The sequence below is a fragment of the Solanum dulcamara genome, chromosome 8, assembly GCF_947179165.1.
Source record: "Solanum dulcamara chromosome 8, daSolDulc1.2, whole genome shotgun sequence".
Taxonomy (NCBI): Eukaryota; Viridiplantae; Streptophyta; class Magnoliopsida; order Solanales; family Solanaceae; genus Solanum; species Solanum dulcamara.
This window is the reverse complement of record NC_077244.1, coordinates 24767208-24794888: the sequence shown is the minus strand read 5'-3', so window position 1 is coordinate 24794888 and position 27681 is coordinate 24767208. Positions and strand designations below refer to the sequence as shown.

At 37.6% G+C, this 27681-nt stretch overlaps 1 protein-coding gene across 1 annotated transcript; it reads left to right on the top strand.

Annotated features, from left to right (window-relative positions):
* On the top strand, positions 1–27681 carry LOC129898640 (chaperone protein ClpB4, mitochondrial-like). Its single transcript, XM_055973263.1, has 10 exons — positions 1–439; positions 1358–1576; positions 1650–1887; positions 3465–3660; positions 7239–7293; positions 8008–8158; positions 8870–9178; positions 25190–25455; positions 25547–26476; positions 27063–27681. Exons 1-10 carry the CDS (start codon positions 191–193, stop codon positions 27363–27365), a joined length of 2916 nt encoding a protein of 971 aa, XP_055829238.1. The 5' UTR covers positions 1–190; the 3' UTR covers positions 27366–27681.

The following is a 27681-nucleotide window of genomic DNA, read 5'->3' as shown; positions in this document are numbered from 1 at the left end:
TTTTCTCAAACTTCCGTTTTTGTCTGCAGGAACATTCTACACATTTCCGGTTACAGTTTGTTTTTGCCTCTTCTCGAAGCTTCGAGTTTATTAGTCTCAGAGTTCAGTACAACCCCATTTGCACAATCGCCAGACAAAATCCGAGTTTTTCCCCCTCGAATCATAAGCATTATCGTGAGAAAGAATCACCATGGCAACACGGAGGTCTGCTCTCTCGGCCCTTAAGGCGTCTCGTTCCCGCTTACTGTCTCATTCTCGTCCAGCAGTCTCTCGTCTCTCCGATAATGGAATACTTGGCGGCAGTACCACACTGCCCAGCAATGGATTTGTTATTGCAGAAAGAACTGCGGCCAGTTCTAATGTTTGGAGGAATTATGACTTGTTTGCCAAGAGTTTCGTACGCTCTTACTCCAATGCTGCTCCTGCTAGCTCCGGACAGGCATGGTTTTATTCTTCGTCACTCATTTGTTTGTTCAACTATTTAGAGACTTGAATTAGCTATAATTGAATGCATTTGCTTCTTTTATTTAGCTTTAGCTGCGTATTGAAATAATCTCTGCGTACATGATGCCAGTCAGAATACAATTTGTACTTCGAGAGAATCAACTTAAAGAAATTAGAATTTCTTTCTCTCCTGGCCTTTCTTTGCAGACTGGAGGCCTTAAATCTGTATTATCGGGCAGGCGTGTTTGTATAAGTATGGAATGCTTGGCTTTGATTGATATTAGGACCTGAGCAGACACAGAATTTGATATCCTACCATCTATTGTTTGATAATTTGGTGGAGCACCCACGCTGTATTTCTTTCAATCTGTATATACACATGCTCTGAACTAGACTTTTGTGATAGTTGTTTCATTTGATGCTGTTGATTACTTCTTTTTGTTCGGCCGTGCATTTCATTTGACAACAATTGGTGTTGCCATAAAAGCTGCTCTAGTTCTTACTATTGATGCTAAGAAGGAATGGTATGAATAAAAGGATATCTGCCTCCTCGACTATGTTATATCCTCTTAAACAAGAAGCTTTGATGTTATATGGAACAATACTAAGGGGGTTCTGTAGATAAAAACAGCCTTTTTGATTATGGTCCATTGGTCTCCCAGGCATTCTCTAACACGAGCAGTACCATGATTGTAGATATGTACCTACACCATATTGCCATTTGTCAGTTCTCTTGGATTTGACTTGACAATTGCTTATCTTTACAACAATAACAATAACAATAACAACCTAGTGTAATCCCACAACATGGGTCTGGGGAGGGTAACAATTGCTTATCTTTAACTTTGGCTAATTTTAGATGGTTCTGCCATATTGTTTATTTCTTTTATTAATTTGTATGAAGATTTAGCAGATTAATAATACGGACTACACCGAGAAGGCTTTTGAAGCTATTGTTGGTGCTGTAGAAGCTGCACGGACCAACAAGCAACAAGTAGTTGAGACTGAGCACTTAATGAAAGCTCTTTTGGAGCAGAAGGATGGGTTGGCTCGAAGGATATTCACAAAGGCTGGGTTGGACAACACATCAGTTCTGCAAGAAACAGATAATTTTATATCTCAGCAGCCGAAGGTACGAAAAATGGAGACTTATTGTGAATTCTGACAAGTTCTTGGAATAGAAAATCAGATTTTTTTTCTCGCAGGTTGTAGGTGATACTAGTGGCCCAATAATGGGGTCACATCTTAGTTCCCTCCTAGAGAATACGAAGAAGCATAAGAAGGCAATGGGAGATTCCTTTCTGTCTGTGGAGCATATGTTGCTAGCTTTTTTTTCAGACAAAAGATTTGGTCAAAAGTTTTTTAGGGATCTCCAGCTTACTGAGGAGGCTTTGAAGGATGCTGTCAACGCTGTTCGTGGAAGTCAGAGAGTAACTGATCCGAGTATGTATATATGTGTGTGTGTGTGTGTGTATATATAGCTTCAAGTTTCGTAGCCATGTCTCTTCTGATATCATTCATTCTAGTTGAGTGGTATAGTCTAGTTGTTTACAGGGCAAAAGGATCTAACTTTAGCACAATATGAGACGATCCTACTTTGGTTGATTGGGTGAATTTTCTTTTACAATCATGGAATATTGTCTCTCTGGGTTTGTCATCGACATTTAATTTTGCTTGTTGACAGGGAAGTCTTGTAAGGTAGTGAAAGCTCATTATATTTCATAAAATACATGGCTAAAACAGCTAATTCCAAGTAGCTGGTATAATGTTCCATCCACATGGACTTCAGATTAACTTCTGAGTTTGTAGACTAACTTTGATATCAAAAGGTAGAATGCATCTTTGATTCCTTTAACTACAGTCAAATTGCCACTAGCAAGTGCAATTGTAGAGAGTAAAAGAAGTAAGCTTAAGGGTGTGTTTGGTATGAGGAAAATGTTTTCCATGGAAAAAGTTTTCCTAGAAAATATTTTCTTAGAAAATAAGATGGATTCTAACTTATTTTCTCATGTTTGGTTGGTGAGTGGACAATATTTTTCGGAAAGTACTTTCTAATATTTGACCCCAACCCGAGACTCAATCTTGACCCCGACCCTCGATCCGAGTTCCGACCCCCGACACCCAACCCAAGACTCGAGACCCCAATCTGGAACCGACCACGACCTCCACCCAAGACCTGACCCCACACGAGACCCCACCCCAACCTTCATGCTTTATGTGTCTTAAGTAATCTGTCATATTTTGATGGTTTTGTCGGAGACGAATCATATCTGAGATGACTATATATGTACGCACACTCTTGGCATTGGTTCAATTCTTAGAGCACGTTTACAGGATTGAAACAAATGGAGTAATTTAGGATCTAAAGAATTCCGTATCAGGATATAACTTTGCGTCTATTTTTCTCCAACTCATCCTTTCATGCAAAACGCCAGTTGAATTCTTGACTATGCCATCAATATGACACTATCCCACAAACTAGAGCTCAATCAAAATGATGAAACTGATGGAGAAACTTGGTTAATTCCAAGTTTGATCTAAGCCATCATTATAACACTATCCCAGAATCAACTTTTCTTCCCTGGCTTTAATGTCTTGAAGAAATGGCAAAAAGGGTTACTGTTGCTCTCATTTTTGTCATCATACAGCTTTTCGCCATGGTTGATGAAGGTCTTTAACCAAGTTCAATGAAGCTGAGCAGCCTTGACAATGCCTAAGGTGAGCCTGAAATAGTATGGGTTTCAGGGAATTTAAGGGTGAATTTTCTAAGTAAGCTATGTTCAATTTTCAAATCATGTTCTTTCTCCCCAAAAGTAGATCAACATAATGTTGTCTAATTCTCTCTAAGGAAAGTTTTATATGTTATAGAACCTTAATAACATGATGAAATATGTAATACTCTTTGTGCCTTTGCTTTGTTATTGTCTGCTACTAGATACAGAAATTGCTGATGACACTGCCTTGAGGTGTCACACATTTTTCTGGTTGCTGCTAATACATAGCATTCTTACTCTTTCCAGACCCAGAGGGAAAATACGAGGCACTAGATAAATATGGAAATGACTTAACTGAACTTGCCCGACGTGGTAAACTTGACCCGGTAATAGGAAGAGACGATGAAATACGGCGCTGCATTCAAATATTGAGTAGGAGGACGAAGAACAATCCTGTAATTATTGGTGAGCCTGGAGTGGGGAAAACTGCAATTGCAGAAGGGTATGATCTCTAGCCTTTTGTGGTCTCACTGTGTTTCTTTATATTTATGTTGTCTGCATCCTGTTTCAGTTGAAAACACCCAAAAGCATCACTGAAAATGCATGCTTATCATCTGAGGGAGGTTTGTGTTATTTGGCAGACACTCTGTGGGATTTACATGAAAGACTTATGTCGTATATATAGTTTCTGGATAATACGTTCTTACTGTTGACTATTTTGAATTGTGAGATGGCTTCGGATATGTTATGTGGAGTTGTTGAAAATTAGTAATTATATAATTGTATGAAATAATTTTAATCTTTCTTGTTTACCATGGTTTCTTTTGTTTATCTTTAATGAGTAGTTGTGGGGTAGTGGAATATAGTTTATCACACTTCTTACTTAGGGGTTAGCCTTTATGTTGCAGTATCTGGATAGCCGACGAGGTTTAGTGAAGAGTTCTGATAGGTGCATTCAACATTTTTTGAATGTATATATTCAACATAATGCTGTCATTAGGGAATCAATGAATTTTATGCTAACTCCCTTTGCTTATGAGGATTGAGGTGGCAGATCCTTTTGGATGACATTGATTTTCTTTTTAATAATTAATAGAATGCCAAAATTACAGTAGTTTGTAAAAGTCTTTGTTTGGTCTCGTTTTGATAGTTTACATAGGTCCAAGGTAGTGTTGGCCTGTAACGTTGCTAGTCTTGGGAGTCCTATGCAATTGATAACATTGTTCACATTGTCTATTTTATGCAATATTTTAGGTTTCTGGTCTTTGTTTAATGGAGATGTGCTTTTGATCGCTTAATTTTTGAAAGTCAACTACTTCTGTTTCTTTAAATGATCTTTTTGTAGCAAATGAGTCTGTCTTTTGGTTGTTACTTGTTACCACTACGGTATCAGAGTTAGAGCCTTTTTGGTTTGTATGTTTCCAAAATTATGACTGTCTTTTAGTTGTTACTTGTTACCACTATGGTATTGGATTTAGAGCCTTTGTTGTTTGTATATTTCCAAAAGTAATTAGTATTTTATAATTACATCAGTTAAGCTAGTTGTAGCTTAGTTATCTGAAGTATACGAAATTCTAGTTTGTTTATCTTATGAGAAAAACTGAAATAACTGTTGGCAAATGTGTTTCTGCAAGGGAAATGAGTAATTCTAAATTGATACTGGATAGGGACTTACTTGAGTATATCCAGAATAGAGGTATTTTTTGCTTTGACCTAGAGACAGAATATAATAGGTTTGGATGAAGTGTGGGATAGTCCCAAATTTGTAGAAAAAACCACAATCCCTCGGGGTTATCCTTCTCAAATATATAAGTACCATAAAGGATATGTATGAAGGAGGGGTCAAAAGAGATCCAATGGTGATGTAGAGGAGTCACTTTTTTTTTTTGGTAACAGTGAGTCCATACTAGGGATCTGCCCTAAGCCCACACTTTCTTAGCCTGGTTACGTGATGAGTTATTCAATTATATATAAAATAAATTTTACAGTATATGCTATTTGCAAATGATATTTTGTTAATTGATGAAACTAGCGAGAGAGTCGATTGTTAATTGATGAAACTACTGAAGAATCAATTAGAAGTTGCACTTGTAGGCAGGAATGTTAAAGAATAAGGAATTTTACAGTAGGTAAAAGTAAAACAGAAGATATGCATTGCAAGTTTAGCCTTAGAAGAATGAAGTGGGGTTAGATTGGATAGTGGCGTCTGAATACAAAAAGATCAGATATCTAAACTCGATCTTCTAATTGAATGGCATGAAAGATGAAGATGTAACACAATATTCAGATGGACCCTCCATTAAATGCTTTGCGATAATGAGATACATAAGTGGAACGTAAGGTATATGGGAATTGGTGTGATCAAACTGGATTATATGGGAGTAAGTGGTGGACCTTTAAGACCCAATTTTAAATGAAAAATTACTTGGATGGAAATTTTTTAATAAAGAATTACTGATTTTAGCGGTACTTTTTATTTATTACCATCTATAGCAATACATAGCAACATTATGATAATTCTGTCATGTATTAAAAGTGAATTATGCATGCAGTATAAATGTATTATAAGTGTTTTAAAATATATTATGCTTGTTTGGTAAAAAATCGATACAATGTATTATAAGTGTGTGATAAATATATTATCCATGAATAAAACTTGTGTTAGATGTGTTATATAAATTATTTTCGGTAATATGTATTAAAACTGTATTATAAATATATTATAAGTGTCGGTGGAAAAAATATTATTGCTATAAATTGTAAATATTTTCTTAATATAGTATATTTATGTACGTTTCCCATTTTAAATAGCTTGTAAATATTAGTGTCATAAGTCCAACAGGAGGAATGTGACTAGGCTCATTATATTCACTTTATATAAATAAATAAAGGTGCAGGGTTTAAGACCCAATTTTAAATAGGTTGTAAATATTAGTGTCATATGTCCTACGGGAGGAATGTGAATAGGCTCATTATATTCACTCTATATAAATAAATCGAGATGAAGGGTTTATCGATTAGCAATTTCCACCCTCTCTTTTCTTCCATGTTTATTTCTCAGACCCACCAAATTGACAAGATGAACATAGTAAATATGTGGTGTCAGATGAAGGTATATAAGACCAGAAATGATTGCATCCAAGTGAAGTTGCAAGTAACACACATTGATAGTATAATGAGAGATCGCCTCACTCGGTCATGTCTTTTGTAGGGTTTTTAAGTGTGTTGGTTTATTGTTGATGCTATGATGATTGAAGCTATTAAAAATGTGTGAAGTAGATCTAAGACTACACGTAGAGGAGTCAACTAAAAACACCTACATTCTCAACGAATATAACTAGATTTTTGCTATGAATATAGCACAGTGAAAGCAAATGATCAAAAGTATGCAATACTAATTACTTGGAGTTGAAGATTAGTCGCTATTACTCTTACATTACATTTTGTGTTTGCCAGGAGCTTTTAATGTGGTTAAGAGATTTGCATATCAAGGTAAAATGTAGAGAATCTCTATCTAAACCATTAGTTTGTCAAGATCCAATTACGTAAGTTGTGATAGAACCCAACATCCTGGTGTCGACTGAACCCAAACACAATTAACAACTAATGCATTGCCAACATTAGATAATAAAGTCTAAAATAGGGAATAACATAGATAATTGAGTCTCTACTAAGATGGTAGAGGTTTTGGTATCATGTGAAAAAGAAGAGATAGTACTGCTTATTGACTTGATTATTGGCATAATGATAAGTGTTTTTTATAAAGGGTTCTTAGTCTAGTGGTATAAGGTAAGCAATTACTTTATTTGAATGATAAGAAAACTAATTGTTCTTTTACAGTTACATAAAGAATGCACTAAAAATATCAGATAAATATTCTGCATCTTCTCCCATTCAGATACAATGAGCCTAGGCAATACTAACCTATAATTACTTTGATTCTCTTTGTATTCTACGCGGTCTTTAATCATTAAAAGAAGCCGGAAAAAAAAGCAGAAAAGAGGGGAAAGATGGTATCAGCCAAATCTAGATGACACTTTAACCTCAGGATGATTATGAGTTTTGCTCCTTACCTTGCAGGTTAGCTCAAAGGATAGTACGTGGAGATGTTCCTGAACCTTTGATGAATCGGAAGGTTATAACTTCTCTTCCTTGTTGCTTAATTTAATTGATTTTGTTTTATTGTGAAAAGGATCAGGAAGAAGTTCTCTTTGCATTAGTTTTATCAAGTGATTGTGTATGTACAAAAGCTTGGAAGATGGCATTTTGCAGTGTTAGTTGGATTGCTTTTTCTTCTATTTTTTTGGTTTGGTAAAGGCATATCTTGAAGAAATAAATGATAGTTGAAAATTGTTTCTCTTCTATTGAGAAGTATGGGCCTTGAGCTGTTGCTTACTGAAAAGATTTTATGTGTCTGTTGTTGCAGTGATTCATTTTTATGACAAAAAATTATCTAGGTTTCTTTTAGGTCTCCCACTTTATTGGAACATAATTTTCTATTCAAGATAAAAGTCGGCTCAAGATACTTGATGTCCTGATGCAGTTCTTACTCAGCTGAACCCGCATGGCACAGTTACATATTATCTTAATAATCTATGGGAGTAATTTCCTATCGGGTTTGATATTGAGAAAAAATATGCATTACACCTGCACTCAAATATAGACTAAATTTTGATCAACTAGACTAGTCCGCTTTTGTAAGCTAGTCTTTCATCCAACCCCTCACTCAGCAAAGGGAGAGGAGAAAAGCATATGAACCACCTCATTCTCTAATTGTCTATGAGGATTCTATAGACTTTCAAGTGCTAATACTGTACTTTGATTTTCTCTTTCTTTTCATTTTATTTAGTTGATATCTCTCGATATGGGTGCCTTGCTTGCTGGTGCAAAGTACCGTGGAGATTTTGAGGAAAGGTTGAAAGCTGTTTTAAAGGAAATCTCTGCATCCAATGGGCAGATTATATTGTTTATTGATGAGATACACACTGTAGTTGGTGCAGGTTTGGTATATTGTTTTTTATTTCTGTTTACCCATGAATGAAATTGCTTATTTCGACCGAATGTTTAGAAACTTGGTCAACTGTCGCCGTGGTATGATTGCCGGGCCCTCTCCAACCAGTCAAGTGGCTGAACGCCCCTCTCCTCTTTCTCTTAATGCTCATATCTCCATTGTTAATTTATAAATTTCTATGTTGAAATAGTGCTGGCTTGAGCTACTTCTCTGTTTTCAAATATCAAGGTTATGGACAGCAAGTGGTGACTTTCTCTGTTGGATGATTTTTCTCCTTGTTTAATTATTCTTAAACAATAGAAATTTCGTCGTTTAGTTCATGTGATGTCATTAGGGAACACAAGGTCTCGACTTTAGTGAGGTCAAAAGCACTATTGCTTAGCGATTGTGTTTTAAGTGTTCCGTTTTTGAATTGAGCTTGGACCGTAGAAATGCCTAAAGTCGTATCCTGTTAATTTGGTCCTGGACCTTAAATGATTGAACTAGGTTTGTTTTTCTTGTTTTCGTAAAGCTGATAAAAAATGATTGATTGTGTTCTTTATGTAATCAACCGGGTAGAGAAGGCGGCATATTTATACCCAAGATATAGCTTCTGTTTGTAACTGGCTTATATATCAACTAAAATTTAGTGTTTCTTACTTGGTTAAAACTTGATGATATGTTTTATTCTAAAATTTGTGCTTGTTTATGTTGTGTCTAGGAGCTACTAGCGGGGCCATGGATGCAGGGAATTTGTTGAAGCCCATGCTTGGTCGGGGTGAGCTTAGATGTATTGGAGCAACAACTTTGAATGAATATAGGAAGTACATTGAGAAGGACCCTGCCCTAGAGCGTAGATTTCAACAAGTATATTGTGGCCAACCATCTGTGGATGATACAATTTCTATCCTCCGTGGATTGCGTGAACGATATGAGCTGCATCATGGCGTTAAAATATCAGACAGTGCTCTTGTGTCAGCTGCAGTTCTTGCAGATCGATATATCACTGAGCGATTTTTGCCAGACAAAGGTAGGTTAACTTATCCTTACAACTGCAAGTTGTCTGAAATGCTTCTGTTGGGTTCCTTTGAGATCCTTGTGAAAGTTTCTCACCTTGACAGCACTAATGACTGAGGTCCCTTGATGTCCTGTTAGTCCCTTTTCTTCAAAGCATTTCCGATCCTCCAGTAAATTTTATAAGCTTAGAGATTGCTCACCTTGACAACAATAATCTGCTCTGTTAGCAGTGTTATTATTATGCTTGCATTAGTTTATTCTTCAATTTTGTTACTCCATTTGTTCCTTTTTCTCTTTGTTATTAGTACTATTTCTACTGTCAGTACTTTCCTTTCTTCAATATCTCATCATAACTTTTACTCTTTCATTTTTGCAAGCATTTTCTGAAACACGATTTCTTTTTTCGCCGAGGGTCTATCGAAAACGACATCTCTATCCCACAAAGGTAGGGTAAGGTCTGTGTTACACCCTATCCTCCTCAAACCCCACTTGTGGGATTACACTGGGTATGATGTTGTTGTTATTGACTTCATTAGTTGGTGAGTCCTTTCTTACATCAAGTAATACCTCCGGGAACTGCTACTTCTATGGAATCTTATTTTCAATAGAGTAGTTCATTTCTGTTTTCGAAAACTTATAAGGTTAATTAGATAATTGTGTTTGATCTTTTTTAATGTGAGAAATCAAAATCAAAATATGTCGTTAAGGTGGGGGATGGGGAGAGAAAGTAAAATCAACCTAAGGGATATAAATTCATATTCTCTACTGTAATATAAATCTTTGGAAGGAATGGGAGACTCCTAATAAATACTGGAGCTAAAGTAAACATGTTAGCACGAAAATTGCTTCAAGATTTATACTATATATTTCAAGCACGAAGTTAGTTTTAGAGTAGTCGAGAAATTTACCAATCATCATTTTTTTTTGAGATAAGGGTAACTTTGTATTCACAAAAAATTCATCATCCTAGAGATGATGAATTGGAAACGTACATTCCACAGGGTGTTTTGCACACCCTCAAAAATATATACAGAATTACAAGTTTCCTGTAATATCAACTATCTCTGTGATTTCCCTTACCAATTCTTGTTTACACCAAAAAACAAGAGACTTAAGCATTTCATTTTGATCTTCTGAAAACTTTCTTTTTGTCCTTCAAAACATCTAGCACTCCTTTCTTTCCATAGAGTCCACCATATACAGGCAGGTATAGTCTTCCACCAGTCTTTCTTTTTCCTTCTGTTGCCAATTCCTGTTCAGGTGTTAAGGAGCTCCCTGGCTATCTTTGGCATCACCCAGCTAATCCTTAATATACACAAAAACATACTCCACTAACTTGAGGCTGCTTTACAGTGAAGAAACAGATGGTTATTTACCTCTATTTTCTGCTCACACATAAAGCACCTTGAACAAAATTGCATACCCCTTTTTTATAATGCCTCGTGGGTAAGGCAAGCTTTTCTTATGACTAGCCAAGTAAAATATGAAACTTTTAATGGGCTTTTGTCTTCCGCACTAGCTTCCAAGGACAATTATCTGGCAATGATTGATCGACATTTATCCTTCAATAGCAAGATTTAACTGTGAACACTCCTTTGCTATGCAATCTCCAAATTGGTTTTTGTCCTTTCTTTGAAATCTACCTGGTGAGGTAGTTAGCACCTCCCGTAACCTGGCCACATCTTCGATTTTTCATTCATTCAGAGCCCTCCTGAACACTAAGTTCTACCCTTGTTGGCTCCATACTTGGGCAACAAAAGAGTAGTATCTGGAAAATGTTTTATTAAAAGCAAAGTTAAAGTGGCTCGGGTTAAAAATGTAGTTGTTGTTGTCAAGTACCTTGTGAGAAATAAAGACTTGGTAAAATATTATTGAATTGTGTATCTACATTATTACACTGAGCCCAACCCTATTTATAGACGATAAACAACAATCCTTCTCCAAGTAGGGTACTAAATACAAATCATATTCCTATTCTTATTCTAACACTCCCCTTCAAGTTGGTGCATACAATTCATATGTACTGAAATTTCTATATATGTAATTAATACAAGGACTAGTGAGGGACTTGGTGAAAATATCTGTGAGCTAATCACTCGACTTCACAAATTTTCGAGCAATATCTGTGGGGAGTATCTTTTTTCTGGCAAAGTGACAATTAATCTCAATATCTTTAGCTCTCTAATGAAATATCGGATTTGATGTGATATGAAGGGATGCCTGACACAAGTCCCATCTAATTGATCTCTTCAAATTTTAGTTCTCTAAGCAATTGTTTGATCCAAACTAGGTCACAAGTTGCTGTAGTCATTGCTTGATAATCTGCTTCTGCATTAGATTTAGCATTAACACTTTATTTGTTGCTCTTCCAAGACATCGACACTAAATTACATTCTACTAAAACACAATATCTGGATATACACTGTCTATCTGAATGTGATCTTGCCTAATCAGCATTTGTTTATCCAATGATCCAATCATGACCTCGATCATCGAGAAGTGGCCCTTTACATGAAGCTGACTTTATATATTGTAGAATGTGAACAATTGCATTCCAATGACTATTATCACATGGGGAACCTATAAATTAACTTACAGCACTCGCATGGAAAGAGCTGTCAGGTATAGTCTATATCTTTCAAGATCACTAAGTGGCTCCCTTTATCCTGGCAGGAGTTTAGCATTCAGATCCATCTGAGCGTCAATGGGTGTTCATCCCACCATTCTTGTCTTCTTAAGAAGGCCTAAGGCATACTTGTGTTGCGAAATAACAATACCTGATTTGAATTGAGCAACCCCAATACCTAGAAAATACTTTTGTCTACTGAGGTCTTTAGTTTGAAAATGCTGAAATACATGTTTTAAATTAATGATACCATCTTGACCGTTGTCAGTAATAGTGAGATTGTCAACATAAATTGTAAGTTTTGGTACCAAAGTTTTTTACAATCTTATTCATCCATAGAGGCGCAAATATATAGTACAAAAAAAAACTAGCAATCAGATCCCTTGATTCTAGGAGATTTGAGAATCAAGTGATGATTTATTTACCTAATTTCCTGAACTATTTAATAGCATATCAAATATGATTTTATCATTTTAATTTAGATCCTACAAAATCATATCTGATCACACTTAGATATTTGCAAATCAACACTCCATGTCAAGTTGGCATGTAAATATCTGTCATGCCTAACTTGCTTACAAGAATTTCAAACTTTGGTTTAAACAAGCCTTCTATGAATTTATCCGCAATTCGCTTATTTGTTGGGACGAAAGGCATGCACACATTTTCGTCTTCAATTTTCTTTGTTATGAAGTGCCTATCCATTTCAACATGCTTTGTTCTATCATGTTGAATTGAATTGTGAGCAATATTTATGGCGGCTTTGTTGTCACACTACAACTTCGTTGGTGATGCAAATAGTTATTTCAGTTCTTCCATCATCTTCTTGAGCTAAGCCATTTCACAGAGACCATAGATTGATATTCAACTTTAGCACTACTATGGGCTATGACATTCTTCTTTTTTACTTATCCAAGTTACGAGATTTCCCTAGATAAATGTACAATATCCTGATGTTGACCTCCTATCAATAGTAGAACCTACCCAATCTGCATTTGTAAAGCTTTCGATGTCCCTATGTTGACCTTTTTTGAAACACAATCCTTTCCCCGTTGAACTTTTAAGATATCTTAGAATCCTGTAAACTGCTTCATGGTTCTCTTCCTTCAGAGAGTGCATAAATTAATTCACTAAGCTTACAACAAAAGCTATATCAGATCGAGTGTGTGAAAATTAGATAAGCTTCCCCATTAGTCTCCGATATCGACTTTGGTCAATTGAATTTCCTCCTTTGTTTTCGAATTTTATATTCGGATCAATAGGTGTTTCAGCTGGACGACAACCACTCATCCCTGTCTCTTTTAGAAGATCTAGTTCATATTTCCTTTGTGATACCATAATGCCTTCTTTTGATCTTGCTACTTCCGTACCAAGAAAATATTTCAACCGGCCCAAATCTTTGATCTCGAACTTTGAGTCCAATTGTTTTTCTAAATTCTTCATTTCGGATAAGTCATCTCTGGTAAGTATGATACAATTGACATGCACTATAAGTTGAAATTCCCTCAAGAGAATGTCAAATGAACATGGTATAATCTGCTTTCCCTTGTTTTTTTACAAACTGAGTAAACCTCTCAAACCAAGCACTTGGAGATTGTTTGAGCCCGTAGAGAGATTTCTTTAGCTTGCACACTCTAGTTCCATACCTTTCTTTTAAACATGGCGGAGGATCCATGTAGACTTCTTCTTCGAGTTTTCCGTTCAAGAACGCATTATTTGAGGTGGAAGGGTAGATTGGTTGCAGGTGATGATCCACAGTTGATGACTATCATGGAACTCTGGCATAGTACCCCTCAAGGAGGCCATTATGGCATGGATGCCACTATATGGAGATTGCAGTCATTGTTCCATTGGAAATCACTCATTCAGGATGTCAGAGACTTTACTCATAAGTGTGATATATGCTAGAGACATAAGTATGATGCAGCAGCTTCCCCAGGTTATTGGCTATGCCAAAGTACTCCCAGCCTTTCATTGTGGAGACAGATGCTAGTGTGAAGGGTATTGTAGCTGTTTTGATGCAAACCCCCTTGGCTCCTAGACACCAGGCTGTCTATGTATGATAGAGAATTGTTGGCATTGATTTTTCCTGTAAAAAGGTGGTCTCATTTACTGCTGTTCAACGACTTTGTTGTTAGGACTGATCAGAAGGCATTGAAACATCTCCTAGAACAGCAAATTCATACAGACTTTCAGGTTGCTGGCATCTCAAAAATGATGGCTTATGACTTCTCCATTGAATACAAAAAGGGGTCTGAAAATAAGGCTGCTGATGCCTTATCTAGAATGCCTGATGCTGAACTTTTAGCCATTTCCTTTCTCCACATGATGGCTTATACCTCTAGATAAAGGATACTTGGTTTGACTGATCCTGCCTTGCAGTTTTTGATTTAGAAACTGCAAGTTCAGCCATTTAAATCCTATACTTGGCGTAATAATCAGTTGAGGTGGAAGGGTAGATTGGTTGCAGGTGATGATGATCCACAGTTGAGGAGGACTATCATGGAACTCTAGCATAGTACCCCTCATGGAGGCCATTCTGGCGGATGCCACATTATGGAGATTGCAGTCATTGTTCCATTGGAAATCACTCATTCAAGATGTCAGAGACTTTATTCATAAGTGTGATATATGTCAGAGACATAAGTATGATGCAACAGCTTCCCCAGGTTATTTGCAGCCTCTTCCTATTCCTGAAGGTGTTTGGACTGACATATGCTTGAATTTTTTTTTGAAAGCCTTTCAAAGTCCCATGGTTATGATGTTGTCTTAGTTGTGGTGGATAGACATAACAAGTATGCACATAATCTGAGCCTGGAACACCCTTCACCCCTCAAACAGGGGCCAAATGCTTCTTAGATAGTGTCTTTAAGTTGCATGGTATGGCAGTTGCTATATCAGTGTCAGGAATCCTGTGTTCCTTTTGGCAGGAGTTGTTTACACTCCAAGGTGTGTAGCTGTAGAGATCAACAACTTACCATCCTCGGACTGATGGCCAAACAAAGGTGGTAACCAGTACATTGGAGACTTACTTGAGATGTTTTTGTTCAGATAGGCCCAAGGATTAGGCTACTTATCTAACCCCTAGAAGAATGGTGTTATAACACTACCTACCACTCCACTATCAATTGTACTCCATATGAGGTGCTTTATGGTCAGAAACCTCCTATTCATTTGCCTTGTTTGGTGGGTGAGAGTGCTACTGAGGTGGTGGATAGGACACTTGAAGTTAGGGAAGCTATACCTCCTATTCATTTGCCTTATCTGGTGGGTGAGAGTGCTACTGAGATGGTGGATAGGACACTTTAAGCTACGGAAGCTATCATTTAGCTGTTGAAGTGCTACCATTGTGGAATAAAGGGCCATTCAAAGAAGAACAGTAGAAAATTGCAGAAGGAGAAGAGGCAGTTGAAGGAGAAGGATGGAGATGCATTAGTCACTACCCACAGAGAGGTAGCCATTTGTTCCATCCAAGAACAGACATGCCTTCATGTTAAGTCAAGAAGACAATGAATTGGTGGTAGATACTGCAGCATCATACCATGCCACATCCCAAAAAGATTTCTTCACAACATACAAAGAAGGAGACTTTGGAGCAGTGAAGATGGGGAACACTTCTCCTTGTGAGATAGTTGGAATTGGTGATATCAAAATACAAACAAATGTCGGGAGTACAATGATACTGAAGGATGTCTGTCATGTGCCAGATCTTCGGCTATACCTAATATCAGGTATAGCTCTTGACAAGTAGGGCTATGAAAGTCATTCCAGAAAAGGCACATGGAAATTGCTTAAAGAAGTTATGGTTCTCGCTCGAGGACATATTTGTGGCAACCTATAAAAAACTCATGTGAAGATTTACTCAGATAGCCTCAATGTTATGGAAAAAGAGGCGTCTCAAAACTTGTGACACCATGAGTGAAAATGGGATATCAGTTTAAACGAAAAAGCAGCTTATCAGTATGGACAAGAATGCTGTTTTAGACCCTTGTAATCATTGCTTATTCAGAAAGCAACATAGAGTCTCATTTTCATTTTCTTCAACCAGAAGATCAAAGTTACTTAGTCTGGTACACTGATATTTGTGGTCCCACGGAGTAGAAATCACTTGGTGGTAGTAGGTATTTTCTGACTTTCATTGATGCTTCTCGAAAGGTGTGGGTGTACTTCTTAAAGATAAAGGATCAGGCTTTTGACTATTTCAAGATATTTTGTGCTATGGTAGAGCGTGAAACGGAAAGGAAATTAAAATGCCTTCACTCATATAATGGATGCGAGTATAATTCCAAGCAGTTTGATTCCCTATTGCAAGAGACAAGGGATTCGACATGAGAATACGGTCCCATGCACCCCACAACATAATGGAGTAGCTGAGAGAATGAACCGGACAATCATGAAAAGAGTCAGAAGTATGATCAGTATGGCAAAGCTGCTTAAGCCATTCTGCGGAGAAGCTGTTTGCGCCGCTTGCTACCTAATCAACCGGTCACCATCAGCCCCATTGAATTTTGAGGTTCTAGGGAAAAATATGGTCTAGTAAGAATCACTCATATTCTCACTTAAGGGTATTCAGTTGTTTAGCACATGCACATGTATCCAAGGAGCTCAGGAAGAAGCTTGATGGTAGAACTATACCATGTATCTTCATAGGCTATGGAGATGAAGAATGTAGATATAGATTATGGGATCCAATACAAAAGACGGTGATCAAAAGTAGGGATGTTGTATTCCATGATAACCAGACAATAGAAGACATTGAAAAGCCCAAAATGTCTCATGAAAGAAATTCCAATGCCTAGAAATTTGGTCTAGATCCACTACCATTGCAGTTTGCCACAAATAGCATGGGGAGCATGAAGCAGTACCAGAAGCAGAACAGGAGGATGTTCGGCAGGGGGAGGCACAAACCTCTCCAGAATCTACAAAACCATCACAGGGAAACGATGATGGTACACCTCCTGAAGCCAATAATCAACAATTTCGTCAATTTGAATGAGGTCGAATTCCATCAACTCGATACTCAGAATCTGAGTATATCCTGTTTACTTGGAGAACCAAAGAGTTTCCATAAAGCTATATCTCATAAGAATAAAGAAAAATGGTTGCAAGTAATAATCGAAGAGATGAACTCTTTACAAAAAAACAACACTTATGAGATTGAGAAACTTCCACAAGGAAAAAAGGCACTGAAGAGCAAATGAGTATTCAAGCTCAAGAAAGATGGCAACGGAAAGGTGGTGAAGCACAAAGCCCGGTTAGTAGTCAAAGGATTCCTAAAGAAAAAAGGCATTGACTTTGATGAAATATTTTCACTAATTGTAAAATTGACTTCAATCCGTATCATCCTTGGATTGGTAGCCAGTTTGAATTTGGAGCTGGAACAAATGAATGTCAAGACAACATTTCTTCATGGTGACCTAAATGAAGAAATCTATATGGAGCAGCCGGAAGGTTTGGAGGTTTCAGGAAAAGAAAACCTCGTCTATAAGCTTATGAAAAGCTTATTTGGCCTGAAGCAAGCACCGAGGCAGTGGTACAAGAAGTTTGACTCAGTCATGGTGAGTCAAGGATATAAAAGGACTGCTGCAGATCAGTGTGTTTACATTCAGAGATTTTTGGATGGCAATATTCTTGTATTTCTACTTTATGTGGACGACATGTTGATCGTTGGACAAGATACAACAAAAATCAGACAATTGAAGAAAGAACTCTCCAAGTCCTTTGAAATGGAAGACTTAGGTCCTGCTCAGCAAATTTTGGGATTGTAGATAACTCGAGATAGGAGAAACAAGAAGTTATAGCTATCTCAAGAAAATTATATTGAACGAGTGATCAAACAGTTCAATATGAGTAATGCCAAACCGGTAGGTGTCCCTTTGGTAAATCACTTCAAGTTGAGTAAGAGTTCGTGCTCCTTATCCAAGAAAGAGATTGAAGAGATGTTTACAATTCCATATTCTTCAGTAGTTGGAAGTCTGATGTATGCCATGGTTTGCAGGAGGCCAAATATCGCACATACGGTAGGTGTGGTGAGTCGTTTTCTTTCTAACCTTGGAAAGAAACATTGGGAGGCAGTTAAGTGGATTCTCAGGTGTCTTAAGGATACTTCAAAATCAAGTTTGTGCTTTGGGGGAGCTGATCTAGTCTTGGAAGGCTATACAGATTGCTAGAAAAGTGCATAAGAACTGCAGCAGTCCAAGTTCTCTATATTTATCAGAAGAACATTTATTTATAGTTTAGCAGTTAATTAGTTTCATTCTTATCCTAATCCTTAGGAGTTAGTTTCTTATTTTCAGTTAACTTGTAAACTATAAATTAGTCTGGATCTGTAATGAAGTTTGTAGTTTTTCTGCTTTCATCAATATTCTTTTATTGGTTTATCAAACTTATCTTCCACTTGTTTAATAACAAGGAAAATAAGATTTTTATGTTCTTCATTCTCTAAAAACTTACAATTGGTATTAGAGCACTTATTTCTTGAGGGATTTGTGGGTGTTTCATCAAAGTCGGGATTTAAATCAACAAGGCAAGTTTATCAATCATGGAGGTAGAATCAAGTTTTTCAGTAATGGCACCACCTATTTTTAATGGTGATAACTATTAGATTTGGGAGGTAAGGATGGAAACTTATCTAGATGCCATGGATATGTGGGAGGCAGTCGAAGAGGATTATGAAGTTCCTCCGTTGCCTAACAATCCTACTATGGCCCAGATCAAGAACCATAAAGACAGGAAAAACAGAAAATCAAAGGTAAAGGCTTGTTTATTTTCAGTAGTATCTTCTTCCATTTTCACTCGAATTATGTCCCTAAAGTTAGCCAAAGACATCTGGGATTATCTCAAGGTAGAATATGCAGGGGATGAAAGGATCTGAGGTATGCAAGTGCTAAATCTTATAAGAGACTTCTAGATGCAGAAGATGAAAGAAACCGAAACCATCAAAGATTACTCTGAAAGGCTTTTGAACATAGCAAACAGGGTAAGATTGCTTGGTTCCGTGTTCAATGATTCACGTATTTTTGAAAAAATTCTAGTTACTGTCCAAGATCACCTTCGCAGAGTTGTTGAGTGCTTTGCAGGCTCAAGAACAACGAAGGGTTAGGAGAGAAGGAAATACCGAGGGAGCATTGTTTGCCAAGCCTCAAGATGGAGGCAAAAACAGAAAGAAGAAGAACAAAAAGACCGGTGAAGGCATTCCAACGAGTAATACCGAAGGAAAAGTTGGAAACTCAAAGAGAAGTTATCCTCCTTGTAAGCATTGTAACAAGAAAGGCCATCCACCATACAAATGTTGGAGGAGGCTTGATGCTAAACGCAGTAAATGCCAGCAACTTGGGCATGAAGCTGTCATTTGTAAGAACAATGGTCAGCAACAAGAAGTAGAGGCTCAGATTGTTGATGGAGAGGAGGAAGATCAACTCTTTGTTGCTACATGTTTTTCAAGCAGATCATCGAGCAAGTTTTGGTTGATTGACAGTGGATGCACTAATCACATGACAAATGACATGTCTCTCTTCAAGGAATTGAAGCCCACGACCATTTCTAAAGTTAGAATAGGTAATGGCGACCATCTTCCTGTAAGAGGAAAAGGAAACTTTGCTCTTCCAAGTCATTCAGGTACTAAAACAATTGCTAATGTGCTTTATGTACCTGACATAGATCAAAACTTGCTTAGTGTTGGTCAATTGATGGAAAAAGGCTACAAATTAAATTTTGAAGATAAACATTGCTTGATTAAGGATGCTTCAGATGAAGAAATGTTTAAAGTAAGAATGAGAGGCAAAAGTTTCTCATTAGATCCATTTGAGGAGGAGCATGTGGTTTTTTCAGCCAAAGAAAGTGTTGCAGAAGTATGGCACAAGAGACTTGGACATTATCACTATGAAGGGTTGCTTAAAATGCAAAAAGCAAAAATAGTTGAGGACTTGCCTGTTTTAGAAGTAAATTCTTCAAATTGTCTTGCATGTCAATATGGAAAACAACACAGACTTCCATTTCCAAAGACAACTTGGAGAGCCTCGAACAAATTGCAACTAATTCATATTGATATAGCAGGACCTCAAAGGACTCCCTCACTAAAAGGTAGTCTTTACTATATCATTTTTGTTGATGATCTAACCAGCATGTGCTAGATTTACTTTCTCAAGCATAAGTCAGAGGCTGCTAATGTCTTTCGAAAGTTCAAAGCAAAAGTAGAAAATGAAGCTGATTGTAAAATCCAGTCCATAAGAACAGATAATGGTAGGGAATACACTTCTCAACAATTCAACATGTTATGCGAGGAACCAGGGATTCATCATCAACTTACTACTCCCTATACTCCACAACAAAATGGAGTAAGTGAGAGAAGGAACAGATACATTATGGAGATGACTAGATGCATGTTGCACGAGAAGAACTTGCCAAAGAAATTTTGGGCAGAGGCAGCAAATACATCAGTTTTACTCCTTTTGAAGCTTGGTATGGATTCAAACCATCGTTAAATTTCCTTAAAGTGTTTGGTTGTCTCTGTTTTTCCTATGTTCCTCAGGTTATACGAGATAAGCTAGATAAAAAATCTGTCCCAAGCATTTTGATTGGATACAGTTCAGTTTCAAAAGCATATAAAATCTTCCAACCACAAACTGAAAATATAATCTTCGCTAGAGATGTGTATTTTATGGACAATGAAGAGTGGTGTTGGGAAGACTCAAAGAAATCTGTCCTTAACTCTTCTGACAAAGCAGAAAAGTTTCCTGCCAAGGTCTTTGAAAAATAAATATCACCCTCATGGTAGGATGAAATGGTGGATCATTCACCAGTTAAAGGTACTCGACAACTCTCTGATATATATCAGAGATGCAATGTAGTGGTATGTGAACCTGCTGGGTATAATGAAGCCAAAAATGATGAAAATTGGGTGGCTGCAATGAAAGAAAAGTTGTTTATGATTGAGATGAACATGAGTTGGGAGCTTGTTGATCAACCTGAAGACAGAAACATTATTGGGTTGAAATGGGTCATTAGAACCAAGCTAAATGTTGATGGTTAAGTGAACAAGCATAAAGCAAGGACTTGTAGTTAAGGGATATGCTCAAATTTTTGGTGTGGATTATTTTGATACATTTGCACCAGTCGTTAGGCTTGAAACGATTAGGTTACTTTTTGCTCTTGCTGTACAATTGAGCTGGAAAGTGTACCAGATGGATGTCAAATCAGCATTTCTAAATGGTTTTCTTCAGGAAGAAATTTATGTTGAGCAACCCGAGGGCTTTGTGATGAAAGGAAATGAGGGCAAAGTTTATAGGCTAAGAAAGGCACTTTATGGACTTAAACAGGCACCTTGGTGCCTGGTATGGTCGAATAGATGACCATTTGCTTAGGCTTTGAAAAGAGTTTGTCAGAATCTACTCTTTATGTTGAACTAAATGCATTGATATCCTTGTTGTGTCTATATATGTGGATGATGTACTAGTTACAGGGAGCAACACAAGGCATATCGAAAATTTCAAGCAAGAAATGATGCAAGCCTTCGAGATGACTGATCTTGGTCTGATGTCCTATTTTCTTGGTATGGAAATCAAGCAGGGACAGGATGAGGTTTTCATTTCCCAGAAGAAATATGCTAAGGAAATTCTCAAGAAGTTCAGCATGGAAGATTGCAAGGAGATGAGTACCCCTATGAACCAAAAAGAGAAACTAAGCAAGAATGATGGAGCAGAGAAAGTGGAGGAAACGTACTTTAGAGGCTTAGTCGGTTGTTTGATGTATCTCACAGCTACAAGACCCGATATTTTGTATGCTGTAAGCATTCTATCAAGGTTCATATGCTGTAAGCATTCTATCGAGGTTCATGCATTGTGCTAGTGAGGTGTATCTAAAAGCAGAAAAACGAATTGTCAGATACATCTTTTGTTTTTTTAGCATAAAAAAACTACATCTGAAACTACTTGGGTATTCTGATAGTGATTGGGTTGGATCCGCGGATGACATGAAGAGCACATCTGGATACTGCTTCAGTCTTGGCTTAGGAATTTTTTCGTTGTGCTCAAAGAAGCAGGACATTGTGGCTCAATCCACTGCAGAGACAAAATTTGTGGCTGCAACAGTATCAGTGAATCAAGTGTTGTGGTTGAGGAAAATATTTGTTGATCTGCACATGAATCAAACAAAGGGTACTGAAGTGTTTGTCGACAACCAATCTGCAATAGCAATTTCTCATAATCCTGTATTTCATAGAAAGACAAAACACTTCAACATCAAGCTTTTCTTCTTGAGGGAAGTGGAAAAACGTTATTCTGCTCTATTGCAAAACTGAGGAGCAGCTGGCTGATATCATCACCAAACCTTTATCGGGCAATATATTTCAACTTCTCAGGCAAAAACTTGGAGTTTGCAGCTCTTAAAGCAAGGAGAAGTTTCATTCTTATCTCTAATCCTTAGGAGTTAGTTTCTTATTTTCAGTTAACTTGTAAATTCTATAAATTAGTCTGGATCTGTAATGAAGTTTGTAGTTTTTCTGCTTTTATCAATATTCTTTTACTGGTTTATCAAACTTATCTTCCACTTGTTTAATAACAAGGAAAATAAGATTTTTATGTTCTTCATTTTCTGAAAACTTACACAGATTAAGATATGGCCGGAGATCCTGATGGTAGAAGATCAACTTCAAGATATCGTTATACTTTTGCGGGGGGAGCTATGTCATGGCAGTCAAGATTGCAGAAGTGTGTTGCATTAGCCACAACTAAAGCAGAGTATATTGCTGTAGCAGAAGCTCGTAAATAAATGTTGTGGTTAAAGCGGTTTCTCCACGAACTAGGGATGAATCAAACCGAGTATAAGATACATTGTGATATTCAAAGTGCTATTGATTTGAGCAAAACCTCAATGTGTCATTCTCGGACAAACATATTGACATTCGCTATCAATGGATACGCGAGGTGATGGATCAACAATTGTTGAAACTAGTGAAGATCCATATGAAGGAGAATCCAGCAGACACGTTGACAAAGGTAGTCACTCAAGAAAAGAGAGCTGTGCAGAGACATAGTTGGAATAACTTTTAGATAGTGGTTGTGTTGGAATGCAGCTGAAGGGGGAGAATTGATATGTTAAGCAGCCCAACAACCCATTCTAGAAGCTGTACACCATTGTTGAAGCCATCAACCACCATCTTTGAAGCCTCCATTGTTGAATGGAAACTTTAGCCACCAACCACATTTTTAAGGCTATAAATAGAGCCTGATGTTTCACTTGTAAATGAACACACAAAAATACAATCTAGGAAGAGATTGTGGGAAGAAGAGAGTGTTGGTGAATTTTTTTTTGTAGAGAGAAATTCTTAATGTAAATTCTCTGTAATTTTATTCTTGTGAAATAGAGTTGTTTTTCCTCCTAAATATTCTTCATAGTGGTCAGAGAATCACAACATCAGGGGCTTCCAGACCATTTAACAAGCTCAGTGCTAAGTATTATGGACCTTATATTTTTTAGGCCAAATTGGTGCTGTTGCCTATAGACTTGCCCCCTTCTGATGTTCTCATACGCCCTACTTTCCATGTGTCTCTGTTGAAGAGGTGTCAATGCTGTGCCATTGAACATCAACCATCCTCCTGTCCTTCATCTGTCCAGTCCTCATTGTCCTTTGCTTGAATCTATGTTGGATAGAATATTGGTAAAAAGGGGTAACAAGGCTGTGTGTCTGGTGCTCATCAAATGGACTGGCATTGATGCTGCACAGGCTACTTGGGAGTTCCTATCTGAATTGCAACAAAGGTTTCCATCCTTCCATCGTTGAGTTTTTTTTGGGGGGGGGGGGGGATGATACAAGTAGAGGGAGCAAAGATCAAGGTGAGCTGGCAGCTGATGTGGAGTTAGTTAACAGTAAGGAGTTCAAAATTTCGGTAATACTATAGCAAATTCAGTTGGCACTGGCCAAATTGGTGCTGTTGCCTATAGACTTGCCCCCTTCTGATGTTCTCATACGCCCTACTTTCCATGTGTCTCTGTTGAAGAGGTGTCAATGCTGTGCCATTGAACATCAACCATCCTCCTGTCCTTCATCTGTCCAGTCCTCATTGTCCTTTGCTTGAATCTATGTTGGATAGAATATTGGTAAAAAGGGGTAACAAGGCTGTGTGTCTGGTGCTCATCAAATGGACTGGCATTGATGCTGCACAGGCTACTTGGGAGTTCCTATCTGAATTGCAACAAAGGTTTCCATCCTTCCATCGTTGAGTTTTTTTTTTTTGGGGGGGGGGGGGGGGATGATACAAGTAGAGGGAGCAAAGATCAAGGTGAGCTGGCAGCTGATGTGGAGTTAGTTAACAGTAAGGAGTTCAAAATTTCGGTAATACTATAGCAAATTCAGTTGGCACTGGCCAAATTGGTGCTGTTGCCTATAGACTTGCCCCCTTCTGATGTTCTCATACGCCCTACTTTCCATGTGTCTCTGTTGAAGAGGTGTCAATGCTGTGCCATTGAACATCAACCATCCTCCTGTCCTTCATCTGTCCAGTCCTCATTGTCCTTTGCTTGAATCTATGTTGGATAGAATATTGGTAAAAAGGGGGTAACAAGGCTGTGTGTCTGGTGCTCATCAAATGGACTGGCATTGATGCTGCACAGGCTACTTGGGAGTTCCTATCTGAATTGCAACAAAGGTTTCCATCCTTCCATCGTTGAGTTTTTTTTTTGGGGGGGGGGGGGGGGATGATACAAGTAGAGGGAGCAAAGATCAAGGTGAGCTGGCAGCTGATGTGGAGTTAGTTAACAGTAAGGAGTTCAAAATTTCGGTAATACTATAGCAAATTCAGTTGGCACTATAGCAGTTCATTTCCATTAGTTAGTTCAGTTCCATTCTAGATTGGGTGTAAAGTCTCAATTTGTAATGATACAAGATTCATTCATGAAAGATAATACAAACACTCTTCTCTCTTTTCTATATTTTCTCTCAATTAGCTTCAATCTCAGTTGATCATTAATTCATTCATGAAAGATAATACAAACTCTCCTATCTTTTCTCTCAATTAGCTTCCCTCTTGGTTGAATAAACCGACTTAGCTTCTTCTTCCTCGAGTGTAATCTCCTGGATTGAATATCTTCATCACAAGTGTAATGGGAACAGGTTTCAGATGTTGAAATCTCAAATATTTTCAACCAGTCACCCGATGAATTAGATAGAACGAAAATCTTCAAATTAGTAGAGCAGCCTGGTGTTTTTATAGATTAAGAAAGTTACATGGTGGAAGCTGCTTATTTTTATGTCTAATACAAATGTTTTATGGCATCTAGTGGACTGATGGATCAAGATTTTCAATCTGCTTGTAGAATATTTTTAGTATAGAATGTAATATGTTTGTAATTTGACATACTTCTATTTAGGGTTTCTCACTATATTTTTTCTTTACTTTTCAGCAATTGACCTTGTTGATGAAGCTGCTGCAAAACTAAAGATGGAAATTACTTCAAAGCCAACTGAATTGGATGAGATAGATAGGACTGTGATGAAGTTGGAAATGGAGAAACTGTCTCTGAAGAATGACACGGGTAAAGCATCGAAAGAAAGACTGAACAAACTAGAAAGTGATTTAAAGTCCCTTAAGCAAAAGCAGAAAGAGTTAAATAATCAGTGGGAACACGAGAAAGCTCTGATGACACGCATACGTTCTATAAAGGAGGAGGTAAATAGCTGTTTTTGATGCTGAAATCAATTTAAGTTGCAGTTTTTCTTTGTATTCTCATGATTACTGTCTAATTTTTTTCGTTGAGTAGATTGACAGGGTGAACTTAGAGATGGAAGCTGCTGAACGTGATTATAACTTGAATCGTGCTGCTGAACTCAAGTATGGGACCTTAATCTCCCTTCAACGCCAGCTAGAAGAAGCAGAGAAAAACCTGGCTGACTACCGAAAGTCTGGGAGTTCATTACTACGTGAAGAAGTAACGGATCTTGATATTACTGAAATTGTTAGCAAGTGGACGGGTATACCACTATCAAACCTTCAGCAGTCTGAGAGAGACAAGCTTGTCTTTTTAGAAAATGAACTTCACAAAAGAGTTATTGGTCAGGATATGGCAGTAAAATCTGTAGCTGATGCAATCAGGCGATCCAGGGCAGGCCTATCCGATCCAAATCGGCCCATTGCAAGTTTCATGTTCATGGGCCCCACGGGAGTTGGCAAAACTGAACTTGGAAAGGCTCTTGCTGCTTACCTTTTCAATACTGAAAATGCTTTGGTGCGTATTGACATGAGTGAGTACATGGAGAAACATGCTGTTTCACGGTTGGTTGGTGCACCACCAGGTTATGTTGGATATGAAGAGGGTGGGCAACTCACCGAAGTGGTCCGTCGGAGGCCTTACTCTGTGATCCTCTTTGATGAAATTGAGAAAGCACATCATGATGTTTTTAACATTCTCTTACAGTTGTTGGATGATGGAAGAATAACTGATTCTCAAGGGAGGACTGTTAGTTTCACAAACACTGTTGTAATAATGACATCAAACATTGGGTCACATTACATTCTTGAGACTCTGCGGAACACTCAAGATAGCCAGGAGGCAGTTTATGATTTGATGAAAAAGCAGGTTATTGAATTGGCAAGACAGACTTTCCGCCCCGAGTTCATGAATCGGATTGATGAATACATTGTTTTCCAACCTCTGGACCTTAAGCAAGTTAGCAGAATTGTTGAGCTCCAGGTAATACAGATGTGTTGAATCTTGATCCTCCCGTCTTCATACGTACATTTTTGTTTCCTGCAGTGTCATCTGCGTTCTGATTACTTTCATTTAAGAACTTTATAAGCACTACATGCAGTTTATCTGTGATGCAGTAAGCTGTTAATATCAGTTGTTCAGTGTGAGAGGAAAAATCTTTTCTTAGTGCACATTAGTACTCAACATTACACTTATACATCTCATTTGATTGAGAACTGGATTGCCGCTGCAGCACATCCTATCTAGTGTCTGCTCTTGTAGTAGTTTTGTAAGCAGAGTATGATCTAAAAGATATTGTTTCATCTGGTGCTTAAGCTTGCTCCAAGGCGAACATAATTTTGTTATCTTCTCTGTGTTTCTGATTCTTTATTTGGGAAAACTGTTTGGCTACCTCTATATTTCAATCTTAGCATAACTCCAGCAGCCATAGCGTAACGTTGGTGAGGATCACAGGAATGGAAGTTAATGAGGCTACCTGACAATGTCATTAACTGAATATTTGTTGAATGAACTTTATGTATTTGCATCTTCTTCTTAAAACCTAAGAAGGTTATTTTTTCTGTTGCAGATGAGAAGGGTGAAAGATAGACTCAAACAGAAGAATGTTGATCTTCATTACACGCAGGAAGCTATCAGTCTGTTGGCGAATATGGGCTTCGACCCCAATTATGGAGCTCGGCCTGTTAAACGAGTAATTCAGCAGATGGTTGAGAACGAAGTAGCAATGGGAGTTCTAAGAGGAGATTTTACCGAGGAAGACATGATTATTGTTGATGCTGATGCTTCACCTCAGGCTAAGGACCTTTCTCCCCAGAAGAGACTGTTGATACGAAAAATTGAGAATGGTTCTAACATGGATGCCAATGATTGATATTTCAACCTAGTAGGTATACATATATGACCTATATGCTTAGATAGGGATCTAGGTTGTAAATTTGACATCAATAAATGAAAGACTCTTGCTGTTGCGTTTCTGTGCCAACGGAGGGAACTCCAATTTCCAACTTGCAAGAATTTTCAAGAATGCCATCAAGCGTGGCCATATCTTTATGTTCTGTTAATTATTTGATTTCATCAGTTGTTTTTCTTAGTTGATGAGCTAAAAAGGCTGCAATTCAAAAAGTGAATGTATGATGTACCTCCTCAACTAAATCTTTAGTAAATACAGTAGCAAAATGTTATGCAGA